The following is an 18366-nucleotide window of genomic DNA, read 5'->3' on the forward strand; positions in this document are numbered from 1 at the left end:
CACCTCTATTCGACACAGAACAACTATTCAGCCTGTGTTGCAAGAAGTAAGTTTAAAGTCATGTTAGAAATCTTGCAGCACGGTGGCACGCTCTGATCCACTGAGGCTTACATTTTCTCAATGTATGCTTTTCATGCAAATATCTTTCCTGTTTTTTCTTACAGGACTCAAACCTACCTGTAACTTGAATGAAAATGGAAAGTCAACTAAAATTCCTAAACAAGGCAAGGACAAACACCTCTAACTTGTTTTACAGTTTAAGTCAGTGTAGGAAGTCTTCCACTTGTCTGTTGAAGTCCTCTGCAAAACGCAGGTGTAGATTATGCTTTCCTTCTGGCATCAGAAGTAACCTTGAAAGAAAAAAAAAATCAAACACTGAATATATATTGTATTCTGTGAGTATAGTTAATGAAAATATTTGTTGCCTTTCCCTTGTTCTTAGTTACCCAAGTGCAGAACTGAAGTAACTCTTGTTTTAAGTACTGTCCCTAAGTATGTCATTCAGAATGTGAACCACAGCAACAGCTGAAGCAACAAGCATACTACTTCCCCCTCCCCCCCCCCCCCGCTTTGGGGAGGATAAACTAAGCTTAAAACAAATTGTGTCCTAGACCCAGTTTCTAGGAACCTTTCTGGTGGTCTGCAAAGAAGACAACATTCCAGAACTTATGTGAGCAGCATGCATCTTCGAAAGGTATGTGATGTACCTGAGCTCTTTTGCCCTTTTTCAGAGAACAGTGATTGTGCTGGGTTGTGAACACATTGAAGAGATCACTACAGAAATGTAGATTTCTTGTCACCACCCAAACTTAGTTAGCATCTGAACTGTCTAATCTTTCTGCAAAAAGCCAATCCAAAACTAACACCATTCATTTATCCATTGAAACAAAAAGGGAAGTAATGACTTCTTCAGCTATAACAAAAGCTTAGAAATAGTATCTGTGAAGAAAGTTAAATCTTTGTAATACTGATATGAGTGTAGCAAGCCTAAAATGCTACTTTCTATTGCTTTCTATCTGGGAAAAACTTTATACATCGGGTATGTACTTCTAACACTTCTTTATATGGGGGCAGGAAATTCTTTAAATTATTTTATCCTACCACATACTAAGCAGTTTCAACAGCTAAAGCCATCTTGACTGATACTTTGCTATGTTGCCTTCAATGTCATCTAAGCCCTGCTACAGCAAGGGTGATCTTCTTTTGGTGGTGACAAGTACTGTTTTGTCTTGGGGAGAAGAGCAATAGTGTGTGAACATACCCAGCTCTTCTAGCACTTCTGTCTGGATTTCATTAAGTCTCTTTCTTCAAAGACCACGCAGCACACAGATGCACAAACCTACAGCACTGTGTATGCTATTAGCTACTGCTGTTAAGCCACTGTAATGCTACCTAACTCCAGCCATACCATGCAAATACAAAATGATGGCGCACTCCTTTACCATGAGAAAAACAAGTAATGTATCTGCACTACAATCAGCAAAAGCATTTTCTACTTTACTACTAGATAAAAATCAAGGCAAGAAAAGCTGATGGTAGAAGCATGCATTACTGAAAATATGCTAAATTTAAGGTTTTCCTTCTGCTTCTCAATGGAACATGTCCTCTCCAGTGCAACAAGGAAAGAAGGGGACCATGTACCTAAGTATTAACTTCTGAGAACACCATTAGTCTGATTTCTTTTCTGATAAATACACATATGGGGGAGCACTTCAGCATGAAGACATGCAAAGAGCCACTTTACATTTTATTGGATAGCAACTTCTAACACTGTTTCCTCCTTGGCTTGTCTTCCAAAGAGAAGCTACCAGATCCTTGTCTAGTTTTTGTGATGACTTGCCTTAGCAGCTGGAGCATTTCAGAGCTCAGTGAAACCTAACAGGATGATAGGTGTTCTCAGCAGGGCATGTGGGAGTACCTAACTAGCAGACATGGAATAAAACATCTGTATGTAATTGTTAGGAAGGTGTCTTGTTCTCATCTTTCCTGTGGCATAATGCATTTCTATGAACAGCGGGGCTGACTTTGAGATAAATATATCACTCAATTTTTCACAGAGATGACACCAATGAAACAGTTCCCTATACACTGCATTCATAAAAATGGGTTTTGTCCTCCTAATTCTTTTCTCCAGTGTTAATCATCACAGCCTGTTATTAAGTAGTAACAGAACTCTTTAATTTGTGTGCAAATCTATGAAGAAAATTCAGCTGGTGAAATCCCAGCTTTTTATAGGAAGCATTTCTGGAGTTTTCAGATGAAGCAGATAGTGCCCTGAGATTTTTCTTGTTTATAAAGTAATATGTCTGAGCGTAGTTGTACATTCATTCTCACTCTGCTTTTCTTAAAAACACTGAAAATTCATGGGACAGTTGAAGAACAAGATCTTTGAGCAGGTTGTTAACATCAACAAGGCAGAGCAAACATTGGTATCCTGTGCTTCTCTCTAAGAACAGGCAATCTGTCTCCATTCATAGCATATAAATTCACTGCTGTACTGAATGGGATGGAAATGAGGTCTGTTGCAGCAAAAGGAATACAATGGCCATAACAGAGAAACAGAGAAGAAATTTCCTTGTTTCGCTAAATGTTAGGGAATGGTTCCGTGTGTGAAGTAGAAAGAGGAAAAGGACCTTACTTGGTTTCTCTCAGAGGACTTTAGGAAGGAGCTTATGAAAATATTACACTTTTTATATTGCAAGAAAGGCCCAGCTACACTGTTTGCATTGTAACTTGCTAGGGAAGTTTAGAATAGCTCTGTCTATGGCAGAGACAACTTATCCAAATACTTTTTTTTTTTTTTTTTTTTTTACACTGTGGGTTTGAACTGCTTCATTTCTTCAACAATGGTTTATAAATACTCCATCATATAACTTACCGAGAGCCTTTGATGTGCTTATGAATGTATTCTGCATGAGCTTGTGGAACCAAAGGGTCTTTCTCACCATGAATTATAAATGTGGGACATTTAATATCTGGCAGCAACTGTTGGCAGATATTACCTAGGGAGAAAATAAATGAAGGTCACACTTCATTTTTAAAAAGTGTGAAAGGCTGAAACTGCTTCTGTAAAGGACTGTGAACTCCACTGGGTTCTAGCTATTGCCTTTCCTTGTGGATAGCGTGCAACTAATCTACAGAACTATGTAATCAGGACTTTAATTAACATTACTTTCTCCAAAATGTTACTTCACTGAAATTTGCTTCATTAATGGATACTAGCACAGATAGAGCAAATGAATTACTTCGGTCCCACATTTCCCCCAGGCTCTCTTTGTTCAAAGCAAACACATGCATCTCTTTCCTGGCTTTGTTCTTTTCAGCCTTAAAGTCTATGTCCTTCATGTCTATGCTACATTTTGTTACATAGGTTGTCAGGTTACAAGATTTGCTACTTTTACCAACAAGTTACCTTAGTTTGTACTCATGCCTGTTCCACCTTCCCAACCCTTTGCTATCTGCAATGAGTAACAATTTAATACAAATTGTACTACAACTATTGAAAGGTTATTCTCCCTGCCCATTCATCTTACAGAACCTCAAGAATAATTTTATGCTTACTAGTCTTTAATCTCACTAGAAGTAATTTTAATGCTTTTCCTTAAAGACTTTTCTATTTCCCTCCCCCTCTTTTTTTTCCCTTATCCCTTAGTAACCTAGTTTCCAAACTCTTTGCCTAACTTCCCATGCTCTTGCAAGAGATTCTGTGGGCAAAACATCTTGATGAGTTTTATGTTCCATTTATCTTTGAGCTAACTTTGTCCTATTTGTAGTTGTCTCTTTGCTGCTAACAACTGCTGTACAGTTAAGGCTCGTACCTTAGCTCTAAAGTCATACACTGTTTCACAGAGTTTTTCCAATTGTTTAGTTATTTATAAAGTCTTATTTTGCAGTTCTACCAGTTAAATATTTTCATTTAGAACATTTCACCCATGGTCCTCAAACACCTGCACAAATGTTGACTGTTTTTCAGAACAAGTAACAAGTAAATTTAAGTTATTTATCTAAGGACATAGTTGGCAGTCAAACTATTAATTCCTAGTTTCCAGGTCCTAAAACTGTTTTGTGCTATAGCCACTAGATTATGTTTACTCCAATAACACAGAACAGCAAGAAGAATCTTGCATTTTGCAGCTTTATACAGCTTATTCAGTTTCATTAAGTGTTGGGACCTTCTAAAAATTCATTTCTTATAGCTTTTCACACTAAAAGCAGTCCCATTTAGGGCAAATAATCTTATTTCTTGAAAAGAGCTTGAGTTGGTTTTGACCAACAGAGGTTTTGCAGTCCTTCTTTTATCTCTGATGGGTTTTATTAACCCCTTTTCTTGCATTTGCCATTAATAACCTTTTGTGCAGTGTGTTTAATTAAAAGGAGGCCTGCTTCTGTTTGAAGTTGCCCTCCCTGAGCTACTCCTGGAAAAAAATTGCAGTCTGATGGTTGCTCATCTTTTTTAGCAAACATTAGGCTTCTCCCAATAGCTGACCCAGTTACAGCATCTAGGTAATTCAGGTCCTTGTTACAGGTCTCCAGGTGGCTTCTTTTTCACAGTCCATCTCCTAGTGTTTGAGGCATGTGCATGCAGTAAAAGGATGTCACAGCCAGAGTTTCACCAGCCTGGGCTTTGGACCTAAGAATAAATTAGTTTTAAGGAGATGTGTTCTAGAAAGGGTAAAATAAAATCAGATCATAATTTGTTACATCTCTCTACTGGGAGAAATTCTAGTCCCGTGTTGCTGATACTGTGCAAAACTTTATGGAAAAAATACAAAATGAAGGAATATTTTCCTTGTAGTACCTGCTGCCTGTTAATGTGTGTCACCTCCTGTCTTTCATTATGAGAGATACAGGAAAATGTATATAAGAGAATTACAGATTCCTTGTTTTAGGTACTATGTGTTTCTGCTTTAGGCAAATTAAAAGCAAATTTCCTCTGAATTAAAGCAGAACTGCAGGTTATTATTCATTGTATCCTTGGTTGCAAAAGTCTGTGTAGAGCAATTGCAGAAATTGTCAAAGATAAACATTTAATAATTATTATATTGTCTATTTTAACTATTCTTTTTGGATTTTAAACACCTAAGCTGTGTCAATAGTGTTTTAAAAATGTGTTTTGTTCATTCTGAGTTCCCAAAATCTGAACTTCCTTCTTTTTTTAACTCATCATATGCTACTAGTTTTGAAATAGTGCTTCAGCTCCTGTTTGCAGAAACTAGAATGAACACACCTCACTTTTGGGATATCTTAACAATGTCACCAAAAGGTAATCCTTCAACACTGAGAGAGGAGAAAGAAGCTTGAGCAGAATCCCTCCTGTTCAGTCTGCCCAAAAGCAATGCTTTAATAATGTAGTTTCGTGGTAGAACAAGAGGAGGGACTCATCAGCTAATGCTTCCCATAAATGTGTTTTCCTCCTGTACCTTGCTGGTTCTGTGAACCATCTACAAAGTAACTGCTTTATTCATGAGTGTGAGTCAGACCCAGCTTTTAATGCCATATGCAGAGTCCTTCCTTTACTGGCTGCTAGGAGTACTGTTAGATTTTTTTTATCCAGAACTGTCTGCTACTATAATTGCTTCAGTTTAATATTGTAAAAGCCTTACCATCTGATTTTTCAGCAAAGCGAGATATTCCATCTACCCAAGCCTCACAGGTTTTTGCAAAGTACTTATGTCCGTACATCTCTTCCAGTGGTTTCTTGACCTTTTCACTCCATTTTGAAACATCTCGGATGCCTACATAAAACAACATTGAAATATGTTAAGTCCTTTCCAGCCACAAGATGTAACCCAGCACTGTTGACACCTGATATGAGTAAGTTTTCAAACCAGACCGCAGATATGTATTTCAAACTTGAAACTGCACTGAATGGTTTTAAATAATTCATAGCATGGAAAGGATATAAAAAAGGTAGTTTTATGATGTCTGCTGGGGTCTTTCTGAGTTGCAGAAGACCATCTTGTTATTACAGTCACAAGGAACAACAGAAAAAAATAATAATCAAAGGGCCTAATCCTAAAACTTCTGATGTTTCTTTTTGGAGGGCTTGCAGAAGAGGAGCTCAAGGAGGTACCTTGTATATAAAAAGTGGACTATTTTATAACAGTGTGCCAGAGCTGCCAATTCTTTTTTATATCCTTCAGCCTTTTGCTTTGGCTCATGGATGGAAGTCCTTCCATGGTTCCTACCAGTATTCAGAGGAAGGAAGCTCTTACTAAGGCATTCCAGCAGGCTGACATCATGGTACATTTGCCATAGTCTTACAGAAAAACAAGCAACTCTGCTTAGTAGAGCCCCATGACTCATGGCAGGCTAGCTAACGCTGTACAAATAATCTGACATTCTAGTTATTTATTTATGAGATTTACCTATTTTTTCTCCTAAAATTTTCAGTACTGCTCACAAACCAGATATCCACAAGGGTGACTTTCACTAAACTGTATTTCAGCTGTACAGCTTTGTATCAATAAAGCCCAAAACAATGTTAGCATAGCAGAGAACCTGAAAGAGACCTGAAAAGTACTGAATCATCAAACAGCAATATATGCCACTAGAAAACCTTTTAATTGGTTTCAAATGGGAATTAAGGGAAGAAAGGAGTGAGGTGTTAATTAACAGACAGAACTTGTCCAGCCAAATGAGCAAGGCAGTAATGACTGAAAGTGCTTTATAACAACATCTGATTGGAAAGGAGTCTGCTGACCCCAGGCTAGCTGTTACTGAACAGCTGTTCCCCTTATAGAATCTACTGTTTTACCCTTGTGGCTGGCCTTAATTTAAGAAGAGAGGGGGGAAAAAAAGCCAATGTTGAAAGGACATAGATACCAAATAAACAGCTTTCTCTCCTATCAAACCCTCCATTGCAGCTGAGATGCACTGATAGGCCAGTTGTAGAAGGCTTGTGCTGCTACTCTCTGAGCTCTATCACCCAGAGAGAGATGTTGAAAGCACCAGTTCACGAAGAGGCCAAAAGTCAGCATTGCTGTGGGCGCTCCATGTAAAGTAAGATTTTTTTTTTTTTCATTTTAGCCTGTTGGCTGATACTAACTGATGTGCATTTCATAATTATATAACAAAAACTTCATAATGATAAAAGCATGTAAAGAAATAAAGCAGCACTTTTACAGAGCTAAAAAGCATTTTGCTTACTGAACTAAAAAATATACTACTACTACTACCAATGAAAATGCTTTAGTATAGGTAAGTACACATGTGCAATACATACACTTGTAATTTAGCTGAAGCCAGACAGTCAGATTTCACAGCTGGTATAAATCAAACTCCAGTCACTAAAATGAAACTATACTGGGTTACATTTGTTGAGAACCTGCATGGTTAACTCTTCTAATTTCTAATTGCAAAAGGAAATACGATCCCTTTCTGAGTTCACTAGCAGTTTTTGCTGTCTTCCTTTAGAATGACAAATGATCAGATTCTATTTCATATGAGTGGAATAAGGATCAGAAATCCCATGTTTCTTTACTTTGCAAAGGTTTTGTAACCACAATAATTAACTTTAAAGGAATGCAAATTAGAAAGGCATCCTGGGACACTTACTTGAATGATTCATTTGCTTCCTGAACTCAAATGGTAAGTTATGAGCTTGTTTTCTTACTGTCTATGTATTATATAGGCCCTAGAGGCAAAAGCTGTTATGTGCTAGCCCAGTGATTTTCTGTGGACCTTGTTTAAAGGTTGTGCAAGATGTGAGGAAAGAAATCAAGCCTGGCATCAATAGTATTATTTGGAATTTATTTTTAGGAATTTGTTACAGCAACGCAAATTTGACTTTCTGAAAACTACTGATAAGCTATTATAACTTATGCTTTTCAGCAGCGTAAGTTGGTAAGGACTTGTTAAAAATTCTATTATATTACCCCTAGAGTAATTGTTAGGTAGTTTCTCACTATGACTTTAATCTATCCCTGTACTTAGCAACTTGGTGAATTTTGTGTCCTGTTCCTTTAGGTTCATTGTGTCCTCAACTCTGTCTCCACTTAGCTGTTACATGACCAAGATTTTTAGATCAAGAAGAAATGAAAATAATTCTTTTAGGATACAATATTCAGTTTGTACATACCATTATAAATTCTCACATCCTCTTGAGTAACGCTGGCATTTGCTCCCCAGACAACCAACTTGTGGATAACAGTTGGATACTTTGCAGCTGCAATGAGTGCTGTAATTCCACCATCACTCCACCCCAGCAAAGAGAACTTCTTAAATTTCAGTGCCTTGATTTGTACAAGAAAGTTATATGCAAATTATCAGCTGGTTTTACAAGCAAATATCAAATATTTCTTGAAAACTAACTGTACAGATTTAGCCATAACACTACATAGTTGAACTATAGCTAGCTTTCATAATTAGGAAATACAATTTTCCTGCTATACATAAACATACTTAAGAAAAGGTCAAATATCTAGAAAACAAGAAATTATACCTGCCCTTCCAATTTTCTACAACTATTTAATGAAACAGGCAGTAGCTATATTAGATTCTTGCTACATTTAAAAAAGCCCTCTTGAAACTAAGAAATGTTTATTTACAATGGAGAGTAAAGACCTTTTTGGAGAGCCTGACGGTATCAAGAATCTGTGGATTCTCTTGGTATAAAGTTGGCAAAGACTATGAGAGTGTGGGATGGTAGGCAATCCAAGACCAAGGTGAACTTAAGAAAAAGAAAAGTTTTAAGACTTGAAAAATGGAACCCAGTGATCTAATTTACTGATGCCTAGCTGATCTAAAAAACCAATAATCTGCTCTGTAACAACCAAAAACGGCTTAAAGTATTTGCTACAGGATTGTATCGAATTTTAGTGCCTAATTCACATTTTCTGAACCTTTTAAGTGCACATTTTAAATGTTACTTCATGGTGAATCGCAATTCAAAACATTAATAATGAAATTCTTCCTTCTTGAAAAGGAAGGCTCAGGGCAAAAAATATGACAACGAGGACCTTAATTCATTCTGACTTGTACAATGTTTTCCACTAGAATTTGAAACTCTTGTTTCCTTATATACCACAGTCTGTGGTAGGGAGTACCAGCAGGGACAGGAGAGAGGGTTTTTGTGTGTGACGTTCAGCAGGCAGAGGGTGGGAAAGGTAAAGGCACTCAGGAGCAAATGCATCTGAGGGTTGTACATGGACAATATTCGATGGTTAAGTACTATTTGCAGTTTTGCATATAGAAGCCTCAGTTTGTGAACTCTTTCGCAAACAAGCATAAAGGTTTCAAAGAGGTTTTTTTGTTTTGTTTTCAGAAATTACAGTCTTTTAGATGTGATTAAGGAAGATATTGTAATTTTGGAGGAAAAAGAGCAAGCTAGTTGAATGAGTTGTTTTGGTGCTTGGTGTTTTGTTGTTGGAAGTCCAGGCCTGCTTTCTTTGGACAGAAGAAGGCAAAAATGCAGGCAATGAGAGAAACAACTACAGAGAGAGAAAAAGCAGTTTCTAGTCTGTTTGTAAACTCGATGCTCGTGTGAGGCATAACTTTATCAGTCAACTCAATACCTAGCAAAATTGTATCACTATCAGGCTTTTCTGGTTTTGGCTTCTTCCTTGGTATTAGACTCACTGAAGTGTTGCTCAATATTAGATTTCACTCTGCTAAGCTATAATTACTAAACAGAAAAGAAATAAGGTAGGGGAAAGAAAAGGACATGTAAAGTAAGAGCTGACAGCAAGAAAAGAGAACCTTGAATTTTAGCAGCTGATCACACGTTGGCCCCGGCCTGATGCAAAAGTAGTTATCTGTGACCAACTTTCAGTATTGTACTGCTGAAGGGTTACTGGTGTCTTGGCAAGTTTCAGGAGTTGGCAGCAGTGCTTGTAAAGCTTAAGTTTTTGCTGTTGCTGTTCTCTTACCACCACTAGTACACCACGGATCTCAAAGTTGACTGATGGGTGGAATGGCTGATTAAAATCTGTATTCTTCAGGCCAGGTTATTTGCCAATGCTTCAACTGAGATTTATTTGCCTCCAGCATTTCTCTTGTTTACTAGCCATTATCTTGATGCATTCTTCGGGTTGTCTCAGGATGCCTTTGCAGCAGGAGGAATTTAATTTATTCTTTGCAGCCTTCCAAAAAACAATGTGAATATAACAGATGTGTTGGATATGATATGCATGTGTGCTTGCTTTAATCTTGAACTACTTACAGTACAGGCCTCTACCTAACATTGGCCATAACCTGAGAGCTGGTTGCACCTCCTCAATTCTGTGGGTGATTTTGTGTTGGCGTTGCCCCGTAGTGAACAAAATCTCTTTTGAAATCACCTCCGTCATCCAGGCTTTTGTGAAAGGCAATCAAATGATCACGTATGTTGTGACAGAAGTAACTTACAACAGTGAGTTGCAATACAACAGTACTCTGCACTGTATGCTTTCATTGGATCACAGGGAGTACACCACAAGTAAGGGTTGCAGTTGATCCACAAAAACTTGGAGAAGCCCAAGCCTATCCTTTCACTAGGACAGTAGCTCTGAAGAGTAAGAACCTCCTAAATATCAGCACTAATTATTTCCATGACTGTTTAAATACTCTTGGCCTTTGCTATTGTTAGACATTGGGATGGAGTGCAGCAATCTGGACTTATTTGCATTATACTCCTTTTTTTCAAGTAAACTCCTTCACAGAACACATATGGTGATACAGAGCAGTGTCATCTGCATCAAGGTGCTAAATACTCTGCAGAATTTCAGCTTTTGTTATTAGACAGAAACCTTGCAGCAGAGACACCAGAATCTGAAGGAGCCTAGAATAAAGGTTCTGAAGGCTCACCTAATGCGGATGGGTTTTCTGGCTAAGTGTTGGCAAACCATATATGTTATAAAGCCCTCTGCAGGAGTTATGACTTTGTTTTACACTGGAAATCCTAGCTGGAATGATTCTTTGGGATTGTATTAACCTTTATATGTTATGCTAAAATAGAATCAAGTTACCAGGCTTGGGAAGATTTTAATAATTTGTTATTATATGCTTATATCAATAAACATCTTCAAAAAACCAGGATGCTACATCTCATTTTTTTCAGCAGCTTTAGAGATTGGTAGGCTGCTGTCCTGTTTGACTGGATGCTACATGGTTACATTCTCTTTGGGGACAGTTCTGTTTTCTATTTTGCATTTATTAGTATTCGAACAGAGGCAGGAAAGGGAGTTACAACCACTTAGACTGAAAGTTTGTCACCTATCCATGGCAGCATCTTTATTTTTCTTTGTTAGTGTAGCAGAAGAAATCAGTGATTTACCATGCAAAGAGATTGCTTTTATGGTTAGAGGGCAAAACTGTGTCTTAATCGTGATTCTGCTGTCAGACTTATTTTGTTTCGCTAAGCAGAATGCTCTGGGAAGGCTGCATTTCCAGTTTCAGATGGGTCTCTGCAAGGTTACTGCTTCTTACAGAAATACAGTTGGATTGACTGTCTGAATCTTGTCTCATATTTTTGGAATTTTAATGCTCTGCCAACTTTCTTAACGTGGCCAAAGAGACTGTATAGCTTAACATAACAAAGCCAAAATATTATTTAAAATTAAACCAGAAAAGTGTTAGCACTTACAGGATAGAATAAAAGAGGAAAACAGAAACACAGATTTGAAATAAAAAAATTCTGCAAGATGGAGAAGTAATAACAGCTCTAGGTCATATTCTTTATAATCACAATAGCTGTATTAGTTACTAAGATCTGGTATGATCACAGGAACCCTTCGATCTCCCACAAAAATTATTTCCGTAATAAGCTGTAAAATGCAAAGCGTCAAGTTAATTTTTAGAATCAAATGTTTCTTGAAATGGGCTGCTCAAGGCAAAATGCCAAGATTCTATTAGCTAGAAAATTTTCTAAGAGGCTTTCACTACTGTAATCCCTTCAGTTAAACCACTTAGCATAACTTTGGTTTTTATATACACTTTACCTAAACTTCCATGGTTCTTGGCTCCAAATCTCTTAGGGCAGGGTCTTGGAATAAAAACATATTGCTTTATAATTAATTCCCACTGCTGAAACTCTATGTATATTGCAGAAGAGATGGAAAAAGAAAATATTTTCCAGAATAGTGCGCATCTGCCCTGTTTTAAGGCCTCATTTGTATGCTCTGTTGCATAAGTTTGTCAGCTGGAAACAACCTGCTTACTCTTCCTCCTTCTCAAAATTTAAGGAAAACAGCTTTTAAATATATACATCTATATATAAAATAACAAAACCTCAGAATAGATTTACCTGCATAAGATCCACAGCATCTTTTGCATCCCTCTCAAAGAAATCTGGAGGAAAGTCTCGAGATGGAGGAATGGACTGTCCATATCCCCGAGGATCCCAAGCAACAATTGTGAAAAGTTGCTTATTCATAGACTTAAGCTGTGGTCCAAAATCGGTCTGACCACTGCCTGAAACATCATCATTTTTCAATTAAAGTAGCCACCATATAATACATACATAGTATACATACTCTAAATGGAAACTAGGAAACTTGTATCTTAATTCTAAAAGAGGTTATCCATCAACTGAAGTACACTTTATCCCTAATTGTCACTAACCATTGCAACTCTCAGACAGGGAGTACCACAATAAAAATCTTTAGAATTATCTGCAATATGCTCAGAGAAAGCCATTTCTGGTAGGTATGTAAGCTTATCAAAACCTGTGCTCTACACAGATGCTTTAATACAGAATCTTAAATGGAGTTACCTGGGTAGGGATTTATCTTTAACAGATGTAAAGCACTAGCAGTGTCATTGCTGTTTATCTGGACAGCACAGATGAAACTGAAAGGGGAGGAATATACTGACTAGCTACAAATTTGTAGGTGAAAAGTGCTCTTATTGGATAAAACACTTATATGAGAATATTCTATGAGAATAAAGCTGAGTTTTAAATACTTCATTGCCTGAGGAGACAGTGGTGACACAAAAGCACAAAACTGTAACTTTTGATTTTTTCTAATATGTATGTTACCAAAGTAAGTCAAATACAGCAATTTTCCTGATGCAGAACAGCTTCTTTTATTGATGGCTCAGACCTTCAAAGGATTAAAACATTAATTACTCCAGTCTGTTGCACCAAGCTATCTATGAACACTAGCATGAAGGTAAGACAGCAATTTACTTCTTATTTGCATTATGGTCATGTGGTAACAGTATCCCATGCTACTTGATTAAAACCTGTTCAGATCTAATATACTGTATTCAAATGATGTAAATCAAAGAATCAAATTGGCTACCCATTATTATATTAAAAAGGCTGTTTAAGGGTATTTAAGATTTTGTTTTGTTTACTTGGAGAAATATGTCCTCAGATACCTCCTCCTATACCATCAACTGGTCTAAATTATAAAAGAGGCTGTATGCTATGATGAGCTGACTACAGCCTGGCATGATCTCTTGCAGCACCAATTAATAGCTAGAGTCAGAAGGAAAATATCAGGTTGTTTGAAAAATACCAATGCAACACAATGAATATTCATCATGTATTCTTACATAGGCTTTGTATGAACCTCTGCACTATCATGCATACACTTGTTATACTGTATTTTTTGTAACTTAAAAAATACACAAGGCAGGGACCATATCTGAATGCTATGTTTTCTTGGTTTTCTTAGTATTTTTCTAGTTAGAGAAGCATCACTTCTGTTTTAATGTAGTTTACAAATAGTCTAGAGACTAATTAATTCTATTGACCTAAAAGCACTTATCTTGTTGCCGCAACACGCTTATTAGTCTGTTAATACTGTAAGTAGGATACAATAAAATTGAAAACTTAGTATCAGCACAAACGGAAGAAGTATGTGACAGTCAGAATGTAAAGCTCACCCTCACGAGTTGCCCAAAAATATTAAACCATAAACTTAATTATGGTAAAGATAGTAACGCTATTACTGTTTGTAATAGTGCTAACTGAACAATAGCAATGTACACCTAATAATATTACTCACAACTGAAGAAATACATTATTTCTATTTAAAGAGTTATCATTGGCAACAGGATTACTAGTTTAAAAAGCTGTTTAGAATGAATAGGTTAAAACATGACTACTAAAGCACCCTAGCATTAACTTTTTTCCACCTTCCCCTTGAGAATTCTTTGAAAGAAAGAACCACTTCACGAAGACTTGAAAATGTTGCTGCCAAGAACAACAAATGTTTCCTGCTCTTCAGTTCTTGACATTCTATCATCTTGATCCAGCAATTCAGTTAAGCATAAGCCCATCTCTGAGCACAGTAATGGTCCTACTTACAGCCTGCCACGAACTGCTAGTAAGTCAGATTGGTTCTTTAGAACTGCAAGAGCCCAGAAAAAAAAAGCCTGTGTTAATTTTAAAAGGTTGTTATCAAAAGCAGTGGTCTCGTTGGACAGATACCACTTAGCTAGAAAAACCTGTTGTCCATCGCAAAAAGCCATTGAGAATCTTAATGATGTTGCCCTGAATAACCAAAACATGAACATACTTTTTTAAGCAAAAAGCAAGTCTCAGCTGTGCCTTTTTCACTATGATAATAAACTGCAAGTGTTGCATTATGTCTTGCATTATGTCTTGTTGCATTATATATTAATTCAATTGGAATGCACCTAGTTTCTAAAAGGGAATGCATAATTCAGTCTGCCTAACAAATATCACTGACTGTATCTTCCCCCCCCCACCCCCGTTATTTTGCACCTTGTGTAGCTATTTGCCACCTGTGCTGGACACCCCCTTTGCACAGTTAAATCCAAAAGTGCGAGTGACTATTACACAAGTCAAGACATTGTATAAGAGGTGCCTGGTGAGAGAAATGAAATCTTTAAAAGCACTTGACTGATTGCAATAACTCTGCCTTTTCCTATCTGTTGTATGTGTAGTAATTTTTTTAATGATAATCCTCCATACTCAGGTGTTGAACATATTACAAAATAGTTTTGTGCATTCTAGCTTGAGACCGGATGGCGAAAGAGGTGGTTGCTCTACAAAGATAAGACAATATCTACAGACCTAGCATTCCAGGAAGCAGAAGAACTGCATGGCTTCCTTCTCCTGTCTGCTGATAATGCAGGTGGACTCCATTCACTTGGATTTTGGCAGACGTTATTGAAGTACTAGGGATGAGGGAAGGGGAGACAAATAGGAAAGCATTCAGATAGTTAATTCTCATTACTACATGGTCTTTCAAGGAATACAGAATAATTACTTTTTCTAGATATTAACAACGATACAGTGAGATTTAAATGGGTCACTTACCTTTCATGTGTGCACAGAAGACTAAATAAAAAACTTGTTAGGAGCAGAGAAATACTCAGTTGTGACCACTAGGTAACATTTGTACTTAGGTTTCACACATGTGTAGTTAAATGACTGAAGTTAAAGGGGAGGAAAAAAAAGTCTGGACTGTGCAACAAGGGGAATATAAAAGCAGCTTTACATGGCTACAGAATCGTGTTGAGAGAAATATATTAGAGAGGAGAAGCCTCATTCTGTCACAGCATAACTTTTGAAACAGCTGGTATTCACTTTCTAATTACTAAACTGAGCCTCTTCATCTGCTAAAGAAACCACAATCTATTGTTATGGTTCCTCATGAACCAGAGGGTCTACAATGAAAATCACCTTGTACTGAGATGAAGGTGAAGAAGAATGTGGTAATAATATATCTGTCAGTGTAATCTCAGCAGGAGATAATGCTTAACTGGAAAATACTACATGACCAAAAAAACCCACCCATGAAAGCAGTACCACAGAAACTGACCAATAGGCCACCTCCCAGCCCTGACCCTTAAACCCCTATATTAACCTTCAGTACAAAGCAAGACATATGTGTAAATGCAAAGAGGTAACCTGAGATACCATGTCTAGATACAAACAGCTAGTGAGAAAGCAAAAGTAGCATAGATTGAAGTTATCTTCTTAACAGTATAAACCATTGCATCTGTTCTCCCAAACAAATTTGTGCCCTAATGGTTGCAAGACATCTTTTCACCAACCTAACTCATTTTATTTAAGGGTAGTAATGTGATAAAAATTTTGCCATTTGGTTGCCTAATGGTTAACCCTTATTCCCTGCACTTCTCAGTTTACCTAGATTAAATATTCTTGCCCCATGAATTCAATCAATGTGAATTTCACATGCATACAGAAATGCTGTTTTCCAGTCTTATATGTAACAATAATCTCTATTCAATGATATGTACCGTGCAACTTACTAAAAATTAATTTTTAACATATAAATGCTGAACTAATTACAGCACAAAAGCATAGTCCCACCTGTACAGAGTGTAAAATGGTGGAGTAAAGATAAAAAATCCCATAAACTTAAACCCTTCTCATAAGGAAAATGAAAATGAACAACAGCTTGTGAGCTCAGGTTCCCAGTACATAAGTGGCAGCTAAACATCAGAACCTGCTCAACACAAAGCCATTTGGATTTTACATAAAATCTTGGTTCACATAACACAACCAATTGTGCCACATGCCTAAATATAAGCTGTGACTTTGCAGAATAGGATCAGCTCTTTCTACCTGTGCAGATGCAATTTGAGAACTGGAGTATAAACGCAGATCTGTGGCAAGAATACAGCTCAAAGAAACTCATTGTGTCATTATAACTTCAGTGAGTTTTGCCGAAGTTACGCAAATGTGATTCAAGTGATTAGTTTGACTGTAATGTTTAACCTCCTTTAAGTCCGTATATCACACCTGATGTGGCTATATACTTCACAACTTGAATTCTAAATGTAGCATTCAGACAGCTGCCTTATCCCCTTTTTGAATACCTGCCTTTTGCTTTTTTCTATCTATAAATGTTATTTTCTTCTTGATAGACAGATCTTTTGGTTTGTCATTCATTTCAACAGGTTATTTTATTGTAGTTCTCACCACAGCGAATGAGCACCTTGCTCTTACTAATTTTTATGGAAATATGTGATTTTTTTTTTCTTCTGATTAGTAATTGCCAAAAAATTTCCAGTTCTGAACAAAACTGAAATAATCACCATCCTGTTACCTGTTTTTAAAAAAGGTTACCAACATGTAGTAGCCAAGAATATACATCCCTTATAGACAAGGGATGTATATTCTGCTTTCCTGATTCAGATGCTAGATTTTTTTTTTACAGGCTTCTACATTTTTTAGGATTAATTATTAACATCAGGGGTTTGAGAATTTTGCTGAGTTTGTGATGCTTTTCTGTTCTTGGATTGTGCCCCAGTGTAAAGTCCAATGAAATGCAGGAGTTTCACAAAGAGAGTATTTTCAATGTATTCTGGACTAAAGACAAATGAGTTGGCTTTTTTTATGTGCTGAGAAACTGTACTGGAACTGGCTACACCTAAGACAGATTTGGTCTTCCCCACACCAAGTTTCTGCGAGTCTGAAATCACTTCAGTATGCTTGTCAGCATGATTTCACTTCTGTCAAGTTTTCATGAAGACTGTGTTTTCCATTGGTTGGTATAAGCAGAAACCACGGTAAAACACGCCCCCCCCCCCCCTCCAATTTTGTAACCGAATTAGTAGTATTAAGGTTTATAGCTCTTTGAGAAGCATTCGATACATAATGCCTGTGTTTACCAAGATAGTACAGAGGCAGAGTGGGCAGGTCTTGTACTGTGCCTTGTTGGAGGCCACACTTCACTACACACTCTGTAGGAGTGAGCTTAATCTGGGAACTACCTTTCTGTTCCAGCTGTGCTACAATACAACCTAGTCTTTATCCGTGCGGGGCAGGGGGGGAATTATGGTATTATGTCTGTTTTCCTTAACAGGATTTGCAGAATAAGCAGTATTATATATATTACATGTATGTATTCTCCTTGCAACCTCGGCGACCTCCAAGAAACACCTTATCGGCAGGTGGCAGAGAAGCAGGGCGGTCAGCAGCACGTCCTGCCTTGCAGGGGGAAAATGGACTCGCAGAGGGAAGGATGACAGACACTGACGAGGAGGGGCTGCGGAGCCTTGCTTGCACAGCTCCTTGCAGCACAGGGAAAGCAGCTAAGGAAAGAGCTCTTCCCTCCCCAGAGAGACGAACCTCCCCGCCTAACCGCAGAAGCAGGCACGTCAGGGTACTACCAGTCCCCACCTTGTCACCCCCCCCAAATCTAGTGTACACCCACTCTGCTAAAACGTCTTGTTGACTCCCGCCCCCTTCCCCGCCCCCTCCCCAGTGACACCCACCCCGGCCTGTCAGATATCACCTTCCGCAAGCCCCGGGCGGCGGGGAGGGACGAGGGAGCAGGCGAAGGGGGAAGGAACCGGCTGTGGTCTTTACCCGTAGGAGGCGGCCGGTCCCCGGGGCGTGAGCAGCGCGGCCCGGGTGTGCGGCTGCAGCAGCAGCAGCGCCCGGACAGCCCGGCCCGCACTCCACCGAGCCATTTTGCCCGCCGAAGGCCCCCGGCC

General features: G+C 38.0%; 1 protein-coding gene across 1 annotated transcript; it reads right to left on the reverse strand.

Moving 5' to 3' along the window:
* Window positions 1-30: 30 nt before the first annotated feature.
* On the reverse strand, window positions 31-18366 carry BPHL (biphenyl hydrolase like). Its single transcript, XM_075493931.1, has 7 exons — window positions 18239-18366; window positions 14969-15072; window positions 12224-12390; window positions 8081-8234; window positions 5604-5735; window positions 2879-3002; window positions 31-350 (listed from the first exon to the last, which is right to left on the reverse strand). Exons 1-7 carry the CDS (start codon window positions 18340-18342, stop codon window positions 263-265), a joined length of 873 nt encoding a protein of 290 aa, XP_075350046.1. The 5' UTR covers window positions 18343-18366; the 3' UTR covers window positions 31-262.

The sequence above is a fragment of the Mycteria americana genome, chromosome 2 (assembly GCF_035582795.1).
Source record: "Mycteria americana isolate JAX WOST 10 ecotype Jacksonville Zoo and Gardens chromosome 2, USCA_MyAme_1.0, whole genome shotgun sequence".
NCBI classification, from domain to species: Eukaryota; Metazoa; Chordata; class Aves; order Ciconiiformes; family Ciconiidae; genus Mycteria; species Mycteria americana.

Excerpts from the sequence above, each read along its gene's own strand:
- BPHL (XM_075493931.1), bottom strand. The coding sequence starts at position 18,342 with ATGGCTCGGTGGAGTGCGGGCCGGGCTGTCCGGGCGCTGCTGCTGCTG. Across the intron at positions 5,736-8,080 it reads GGATGTGAGAATTTATAATG|GCATCCGAGATGTTTCAAAA; the intron begins GTATGTACAAAC and ends TGTTTTATGTAG. Across the intron at positions 351-2,878 it reads AAGCACATCAAAGGCTCTCG|GTTACTTCTGATGCCAGAAG; the intron begins GTAAGTTATATG and ends TTTTCTTTCAAG.